This window comes from Scyliorhinus canicula, chromosome 3 (genome assembly GCF_902713615.1).
Source record: "Scyliorhinus canicula chromosome 3, sScyCan1.1, whole genome shotgun sequence".
Lineage (NCBI taxonomy): Eukaryota > Metazoa > Chordata > Chondrichthyes > Carcharhiniformes > Scyliorhinidae > Scyliorhinus > Scyliorhinus canicula.
The window spans coordinates 252723880-252733413 of NC_052148.1; the positions used below are offsets into that span (position 1 = coordinate 252723880).

At 52.3% G+C, this 9534-nt stretch overlaps 1 protein-coding gene across 2 annotated transcripts in view; it reads left to right on the forward strand.

Annotated features, from left to right (window-relative positions):
- The window catches only part of LOC119963436 (dihydropyrimidinase-related protein 1-like), an 81336-nt gene that overhangs the window by 56289 nt on the left and 15513 nt on the right, over positions 1-9534 (forward strand). For both annotated transcript variants that reach the window (XM_038792563.1, XM_038792564.1), the window contains exon 7: positions 715-783. In XM_038792563.1, coding sequence (XP_038648491.1) covers positions 715-783 — 69 coding nt within the window. The remainder of the gene's footprint in view (positions 1-714; positions 784-9534) is intronic.

Here is a 9534-nt window from a genome sequence, read left to right on the forward strand (position 1 = left end):
TTTATTTGCAGTGGACAGGTGCCTGAATATGAATATCTGGAGCTTCTAGCAAGTATGAGTGAGCTGCACTGTGAGCCCAACTGTTTATCTTAAGTTGGTTGTTGAGCAAATGTTGGCAATTTAATTTTCAGGTGCTTTTTGCAGTGCAACCTACACCTCTAAATTATAGATGCATCTCTATAAAAATCATGCCAGCTGACATGACATGGGAGACCAGTGTCTTCCTGGTAAAAAGTTGAGCATACGCAGGGTTCGGTTAGCAAAGAATAAAGAGGGGTATCATGGCTCAGCCTGTAGCTAGAGGGTTTTGGAGATGGGGTGTAATGGATTTTGCACAATTAATGTGCCTATTGTGCTCAGCTTCTTCAACATTCAACAATCAGCATTTAAATATTGTCATTCATTTGCTCCTCAGGATGGCAGTTCAGAGTAGTTACACCTTTCGTACATTGTCAATGCAGAAATTCAAACTATTTTCAAGTTGAATATGTCTATTTGAAACCCTTGGTGCTTCAATACAATAAATCTCATGAAGGTTTTAGCCTTTTTTTTAACCATACCATGTCACTCAGCAAACCTGATCTGAAGGTGGGATGATACAACATAAACTGGAGACTCAAAGCAGTGTTTTCCTGAGGAATAATATATTTCAGTTTTAGCCAAATGGCTCCTTGAAAAACAACCAAATAATGTCACAAATGTCTTTATTTTCAGGAACAAAAGAGGATTTTGAAAATGGGAATAACAGGACCTGAAGGTCACTCATTGAGCAGGCCTGAAGAGGTAAAACTGTCATTTTGTCTGCCTTTTACACGTATATGCGTATCTATAGGGAAAGATGGAGATAGTCGATAGCTATGCTATTACAGGCTAACCTATTATTTGCCACCATGTAAACTTCTGCAGCAGGGAGGGTGGACCAGCCAGTCACCATTGCATTCAGTGTCACAGATACCAGTCATCATGAACCAGGAGGCTAGAAGCGAGGCACATGTTACTGTCAGTAAATGCTTACTGTGGCATTTTGACATCTTGGGAATAAAGGCAGCTGATCATTAACACAGTAGTTGGACCAATTGTGAGTTTTAAATCTGAGATGGATAGATTTTTATTCACCAAATGCATTAAGAAGAAAGATGGCAATGTCGTGTTAAGTCGCAGAGTATTCATGATCTCACTGAATAGTGAAACTGACTGATGTGGGGGTTAAATGGCCTCTTCCTGCTCCTAAAAGAGTTTTTAAAAGTTACATGAAACTAACTGTTGTATCTGCCCAACTCAGATACTTTCTATCAGTTTACTTTCTGTTTTAGCAGAATAGCTCCTTATATTTTAACAAACAAAATCATGTAACAAAAGGGTTTACCTAGGTGCCTTTTAATAATGAGGAAACAAAGGACAAACATAAATGAGTTCAATAATCTTTATTTTTTTAAAAATTGGAGTACCCAATTCATTTTTTCCAATTAAGGGGCAGTTTAGCGTGTTCAATCCACCTACCTTGTACATCTTTGGGTTGTGGGGGTGAAACCCACGCAGACACGGGGAGAATGTGCAAACTCCACACGGACAGTGACCTAGAGCCAGGATCGAACCTGGGACCTCGGCGCCGTGAGACTGCAGTGCTAACCGCTGCGCCACCATGCTGCCCTAATAATCTTTATTAAACACACAATTTAACCCATGAATTAACCCAAAATGTATATCCTAGAAATATATATACTAACCCAAGATTCGGTTATACTATCCAGAAAGATGGCTTGATTGAATAATTGGTTAGATTCCTGAGTCCCTCTGGTCTGTTGTCACAAAGGTGGTTCTCGCTGGCAGCTTCTTCCTTCCTTCCTTCCTAGTCAGTCTTCGGATGGTCAAGATCACCTCCCATGGTGGGTCTTTGCTGCCGATGTGCCCCGGGTCTCTATTTTGAGCCCCTCGTCCTTTGCGCCCGTTTGCCACTTCTTCTGGCCACCTGCCAATGAGACTTCGGGAGGGGGTCACAGCGCCCAATGGTCTGGTTGATGACCCATTGACAGGACACTTGGTCCTACCCCAACTGTCCATCTCTGATACTGTGGTCTGTACATATTCCCTTACCAAATAAGGTAATGGCAGGAACTCCGGGCACCCAGGAGGCCTCCTCAATCTTGGCCGTGGACAGCAAACCAGTGCATATCAATAGGTTGCGATGATCTCTTGATGGCCAATTGACAGGGCAGGTCCAGACATGCCCAGGCAACCTGGCTGAGTTTTGTACTTTCGAACTTGGCCAAGGCCAAAATCCCAGCAGCCATTTGTTGGAGCTGACTGTAGGTTAATTTCAAGTGTCCAGTTCTTCAATTTAGGATATCCAATTTATTTGGGCTGAAAACTAGGCCCAATAGGTCACCACAACTGCAATTTTGTTTGTCTTTTCTCTCTCCTCTACCAATAGCAGTTCCAAATCACTGGGTGGATATAAAAAGTGAGAATTCTGGCTGATTTTCATTCCTTCCTCTTAGTCTTGCGATAGTTGCCGTCGATTGTTCCGACATTGCCATGGCTCCAGCTGGGCTTAAGTAACTTAGTACAAACCCAGGCATCCCAGTCAGAAACGCCCCTAACCCACACAGTTCATCATCAGAGCAGATAGTCCACAATCAAATCACTGGATTACCTCATCTTACTTGGCCAGAATAATTAAGACTGTGACAGAAACACAACAAACAGACTGGCACATATCAGTACTCACTATGTTAGAAAATAGTGAGTAAATGTGACCCCAGGTGGCTACTTGCATGTTGGCTGTAAACTGATGCTCTGCTGTATTTCTATGCCAGAAGTGAACAGATCTCAGGTGCCTAACTGGACACTGGACACTGCAATGCCTGGCTATTGCCCTGAATTTCTCGTCTGTCGGGCGCACACCTCTGGCCGTGATCAGCCCTGGAATGTGATTTAATGCTGGCTGGCCAATTTACGGGCAGGCAACGTGAAATGCATGCTGGGAAAGGGGAGGGCAGGAAGGAGGTGGGTACCAACAAGAGGGAGAGTGTGTGTGTGTGTGGGGGGGGGGGGGGGGGGGGGGGGGGGCTGGCCCCCACAAGGGGAGCTGTCTCAGGGAGCTGAAGACCTGTGTAAAATAAATTCTGATGGGAAAATGCTGCAAAGAATATCTGGACAGCAATTTACACGCAAGCCTCAGTCTCCAGACATCTGTTTAAATTCTATTTACATTTTACCCGCCTGGAGTGAGATAGAACATAGAACAGTACAGCACAGAACAGGCCCTTCGGCCCTCGATGTTGTGCCGAGCAATGATCACCCTACTCAAACCCACGTATCCACCCTATACCCGTAACCCAACAACCCCCCCTTAACCTTACTTTTTAGGACACTACGGGCAATTTAGCATGGCCAATCCACCTAACATTGCAAAGATTGCAGAGAAAACGTAAAGGATGCTTTTGCACCTATCTTGCCTGTAAACCATAAAGGCAGATGGCCACGTAAAATTGAGGTCATGTGGCCCCATAATGGACTAAAGCGCCTGCTTGATTGGTGGCAGGCGCGCTTCCAACTCTTGTGAGCGCTTGACAATGTCAGGACGTGTGCCTGATGTCCTTTTGCACGATTCCACGTGGTGTGGGGTGTGGCACACATCTGCCCGCGCAACATAGCATTCTGGCCATTGTGTCACATCAAGAGTGTCCAATCTTCTGTCTCTCAGTTACGTTGGTTATTATGTCTCGGTGACCACATTTAAACTTTATCTTTATTGATTGGGGTAGATCTCACCTTACTGAGCTTACTTCTGAATCCTAATGTTCTGATTTAGCAATGAGGGAAGAGTGCTTCTTTAAAAAATCCCTTTCCAAACTACTAGTAATAAAATTCAATCAGGGCAGATCAGAAAATATGGCACTCAGAAATGGGCATGCGTTACCTGAGGTTTTACCTCTGCTTTATGTAACCTGTTCGAACCCACAATCTGTGAGAGATCGTACAGTGAAGAAGAATCAGTTAATACATAATTTGGGCAGACAGAGAAACATACTTAGAAAATAGAAGCAGGAGGAGGCCATTCGGCCCTTTGAGCCTGCACTGCAATTCATTATGATTATGGCCTTCCTCCCATATCCCTTGATCCCTTTAGCCCTGATATAGTATGCTGGTAAATAGCACTAATTCATCCCATCTGAAGATCAAGGGCAACCACGATGGGTGGGAGAATAGCGGGAGGTCCGCTCCCGCACCTCCCGCTATTCTCCCACCCCCCCCAAAATAGCGTGTCCGGTTTTCCGACACGCCGTTCGGAGAAACGCGGGCCGACGTTTTTCACGGCGGCCCGCGATTCTCCAACCCGGATGGGCCGAGCGGCCTGTCGTTCTCGACCAGTTCACGACGGCGGCAACCACACCTGGTCGCTGCTGTCGTGAACATGGCGTGCCAGGTAAGTGTGGGGCCTAGGGGGGGTCGGATCGGGGATCGAGCACCACGACCGTGCTCGGGAGGGGACTGGCCCACGATCGGTGCCCACCGATCGTCGGGCCGGCATCTCAAGGGGACGCACTCTTTCCCCTCCGCCGCCCCACAAGATCAAGCCGCCACTTCTTGCGGGGCGGCTGAGGGGAAAGACGGCAACCGCGCATGTGGGGTTTGAGCTGTCCAACCCGCGCATGCACGGCTGACATCATTAGGCTCCGCCACAGCGTCATTCTTGACGTGCCGGGCCTTGAAGCCAGGGACATGGCCCGGCCGCCAAGTTTCCCGGTACGGCCCGCCAACCCCCCCGGGTACGAGAGAATAGGGGGCCGGGAGACTTCCGGTGGCGGCGATGACGTAGGAAGCTGCACATTTGGGAGCTCCCGTTTCAAACGGACTTTTCGGCTCTTTTTAGAGCCCAAAACAGAAATTTTTCGACGTCTCCCGGTGGGGGAAGGTGTGCTGAACGACTTTCTCCGCAGTCCATGACTCGAACTCGGAGTGGAAAGGGGGAAAAAACGGCAGCAGCTCCCCAGAAAAAACGGGGGAAGGAATCCAAGATGGCGGCCGGCGGAGCTCCAGAGGAGTGGAAGCAGTGGGCCCTGGAGCAACAAGCTGCTCTCCTGCGCTGTTTTGCAGACTTCAAGACAGAGGTACTGAGCTCTCTGCAGGAAACGAACAAAAGGCTCTCGGAGATTCAGACCACCCAGGGTGCTGCCATCAAGGAGTTGCAGACGCAGGCCACTGAACGAGAGGAGGAGGCCGGGATCCTCGTGAGTAAGGTGGAGGGACGCAAGGCACTCCACAAGAAGTGGCAGGAACGCTTCGAGGAGCTTGATCACCGCATGAGGCGGAAACATTTGCGGATCTTGGGCCTTGCGGAGGGGCTGGAGGGGTCGGACCTGACAACCTACGTGGCTACGATGCTGAACTCGCTAGTGGGGGCCAAGTCTTTCCATCTGCCCTTGGAGCTGGGGGGAGCACACAGAGTACTGGCCAGAGGGCCTAAGGAGAATGAACCCCCGCGTGCGGTGCTGGTGAGGTTCCACCGGTTCAGTGATCGGGAATGTGTGCTGCGCTGGGCCAAGAAGGTGAAGAGCAGCAATTGGGAGAATGGAGTAGTACGGATCTACCAGGATTGGAGTGCGGAGGTGGCTAAGCAGTGGTCCGGGTTTAATCGGATGAAAGAGGTGCTTTACAAGAAAAAGATTAAGTTTGGAATGTTGCAGCCTGCGTGCCTGTGGGTAACTTATTCGGACCGGCATTATTATTTCGATTCCCCGGAGGAGGCGTGGGCCTTCGTGCGGACGGAGAAACTGGACTTGAACTAGGGGTTGGGTTTGCGGGGTCGGTTGTAATACTTTATTGCTGGATTCTGCTGTTGCTGTGTTCTCTTTTTCTGTACTTTTGCAATTTTGATATGGTTATTTATGGGGGTGTTGTTCTGTTATGTTTTTTTGCTGTGGGGCATTGTTTGAGTTTTGTATCTTGCAGGGAGGGTTGGGGGGGTTTGTGGTATTCTATGTCGGGTTGGGGTATGCAGTGGGGCTGGTATTTGGGAGCTGCGTCAGAAGGGTGTGGTGGGGCAGTGCGAAAGCGCAGGCTTCTGTTTCCCGCGTTGCGGGGCAGGGTGTGGTGGGGCAGTGCGAAAGCGCAGGCTTTCCTCTGGTTTCCCGCGCGGCGGGGCTGGAGACGATGGCGGGGAAGGCGGGGCCTTAACTGGTTCTTCCCAGCGCTAGAGCGGTGCCTGGAGGAGGGATAGATTGGGGGATGATCCCACTTTGGGAGGGGTCGGGTTATTGGCGGGAGTTTCCGGGGTCAGCAGAAGTTAGCTGACCCACGGAAGTACAATGGAGGACGGTTCGCGGCTAGGAGGGTTCCTAGCCTGGGCGGGAGAGAGGGGGGAAAGGGGAATACCGGGTTGCTGCTGGCATGGTCAGGAAGGAGCTGGTGGGGGCCGGGGGGACAGAGGTAAGGTGTTGTCGCTGTGGGGACTGGGTCGGGCAGGGGGTGCTGGCCTGGGGCGGGCAGTCGTCGGGCTATGGCTAGTCGACAGGGGAGGGGGCGGGACGCCCTCTGATCCGGTTGGTCACCTGGAATGCGAGAGGATTGAATGGGCCGTTGAAGCGGTCGAGGGTACTTGCTCATCTGAGCGGGCTAAAGGCAGATGTGGCAATGCTTCAGGAGACCCACCTGAAGGTGGCGGACCAGGTCCGTCTGAGGAAGGGATGGATGGGGCAGGTTTTCCACTCTGGGTTGGATGTTAAGAACCGGGGAGTGGCGATTCTGGTGGGGAAAAATGTGTTGTTTGAGGCATCGGAGGGGTGGCGGATAAGGGGGGTAGGTATGTTATGGTTAGGGGCAGGCTACAAGGAGAGAAGGTGGTACTTGCTAGTGTGTATGCCCCAAATTGGGACGATGCGGGCTTTATGAGGCGTATGTTGGGACGGGTCCCGGATCTGGAGGCGGGAGGTCTGATCATGGGGGGGGGGGGGGGACTTCAATGCGGTGTTGGATCCTTCACTGGATCGGTCCAGCTCTAGGACGGGTAGGAGGCCGGCGGCGGCCACGGTACTGAGAGGGTTTATGGACCAGATGGGTGGGGTGGATCCATGGAGGTTTGTGAGGCCGAGGGCACGAGAGTACTCTTTTTTCTCCCACGTACATAGGGTCTACTCTCGGATAGACTTCTTCGTGGTGAGTAGGGGACTGATTCCGAGAGTGGAGGAGGCCGAGTATTTGGCCATTGCAATCTCCGACCACGCTCCGCATTGGATAGAGTTGGAGGTGGGGGAGGTGCGGGACCAGCGCCCGTTGTGGCGGTTGGATGTGGGGTTGTTGGCGGAGGTGGAGGTGTGTAGGAGGGTCCGGGCAAGTACTGAGGGGTACCTCGAGGTGAATGATATGGGGGAGGTTCAGGTGGGGGTGGTCTGGGAAGCCCTGAAAGCAGTGATTCGTGGGGAGCTGATATCCATCCGGGCACACAGGGAGAGGAGCGAGAGGAGTGAGAGGGATAGACTGGTGGGAAAGATGCTGGAGGTAGACAGGAGGTACGCAGAGGCACCAGAGGAGGGACTGTTGGGGGAGAGGCGCAGCCTGCAAGCTAAATTTGATTTGCTGACCACTAGAAAGGCGGAAGCACAGTGGAGGAAGGCACAAGGGGCAGTGTATGAACATGGTGAAACGGCGAGTAGGATGCTGGCTCATCAGCTCCGCAAGCGGGATGCGGCAAAGGAAATTGCTGGAGTGAGAGACAAGAATGGGAATGTGGTGCGGAAGGGGGTAGAGTTGAATGAGGTCTTCAAGGACTTTTACGGGGAACTGTACCGGTTGGAGCCAACGGGGGAGAGGAGGGGAATGGAGAGGTTCCTCGACGGACTTTCTTTCCCGAAGGTGCAGGAGGAGCAGGTGGAGGGGTAGGGTGCGCCGATTGAGCTGGAGGAGCTAGTTAAGGGGATCGGGCAGATGCAGTCAGGGAAGGCACTGGGGCCCAATGGGTTCCCGGTGGAATTTTATCAAAAGTTTGTGGACCTAGTGGACCCCTTGCTGGTGCGGACACTTAATGAAACGTGGGAAGGGGGGACTTTGCCCCCGACGATGTCGCGGGCGCTGAACTCGTTAATCTTAAAGAGGGACAAGGACCCCCAGCAGTGTGGTTCATACAGGCCCATATCTCTCCTCAACGTAGATGCCAAGGTGCTGGCAAAAGTCCTGGCCACCAGGATAGAGGACTGTGTGCCAGGGGTTGTACACGAGGACCAGACAGGGTTTGTGAAGGGAAGGCAGCTGAACACGAATGTGCGGAGATTGTTGAATGTCATCATGATGCCGGCGATTGAGGGGGAGGCAGAGATAGTGGTGGCGCTGGATGCGGAGAAGGCCTTCGTTAGAGTGGAGTGGGGGTACTTATGGGAGGTGTTGGGGAGGTTTGGATTTGGTGAAGGGTTTATTAGATGGGTGAGGCTGCTATATGAGGCCTTGATGGCGTGCGTGGCCACGAATGGGAGGAGGTCGGAGTACTTCCGGCTTTACCGAGGGACCAGGCAGGGTTGCCCCTGTCCCCCTTGTTGTTTGCACTGGCAATCGAGCCGCTGGCAATGCCATTGAGGGATTCAGAGAGTTGGAGAGGTTTGGTGCGAGGTGGGGAGGAACATAGGGCGTCGTTGTATGCCGATGACCTGTTACTGTATGTGGCGGACCCGGTGGGAAGGATGCCGGGGGTGATGGAGCTGCTAGCTGAGTTTGGGACCTTTTCAGGTTATAAACTAAATTTAGGCAAGAGTGAGGTGTTTGTGGTGCACCCTGGAGACCAGGAGGAAGGAATTGGTAGGCTCCCGCTTAGGCGGGCAGGGGAGAGTTTTAGGTACGTGGGGGTGCAGGTGGCCAGGGACTGGGGGACTCTTCACAAACATAATTCCACCAGACTTGTAGATCAGATGGAGGAGGAGTTCAAGAGGTGGGACATGCTGCCATTGTCGTTGGCGGGGAGGGTGCAGTCCGTCAAAATAACGGTGCTTCCGAGGTTCTTGTTCCTCTTTCAGTGCCTGCCCATCTTTATCCCCAGGGCCTTCTTTAGGAGAGTGACTAGCAGTATCTTGAGCTTTGTGTGGGCACATGGGACTCTGAGAGTGAAGAGGGTTTTCCTGGAGTGAGGGAGGGAGAGAGGCGGGCTGGCGCTGCCCAACCTTTTGGGGTACTATTGGGCGGCCAATGTGTCAATGGTGCGTAAATGGGTGTTGGAGGGGGGAGGGGCAACGTGGAAAAGAATGGAGATGGCGTCATGCAGAGGTACGAGCCTGGGTGCCATGGTAACGGCGCCGTTGCCGCTCTCCCCTAAGAGGTTTACCATGAGCCTGGTGGTGGCGGCGAACCTAAGAATCTGGGGACAGTGGAGATTCGTATCGTGGGGCGGCCGTGGGGGGGGGGGGGGGGGGGAGAATAGCGGGAGGTCGGGAAAAATGTCTCCCGCTATTCTCCGACCCGTCGTGGGGGGGCGGAGAATCGCGCCCAGGTATCTTGGCCAATAGCAGCAGCAACCCGGGGAGGGGGGGGGGGGGGGGGGGGGGCGTTGTT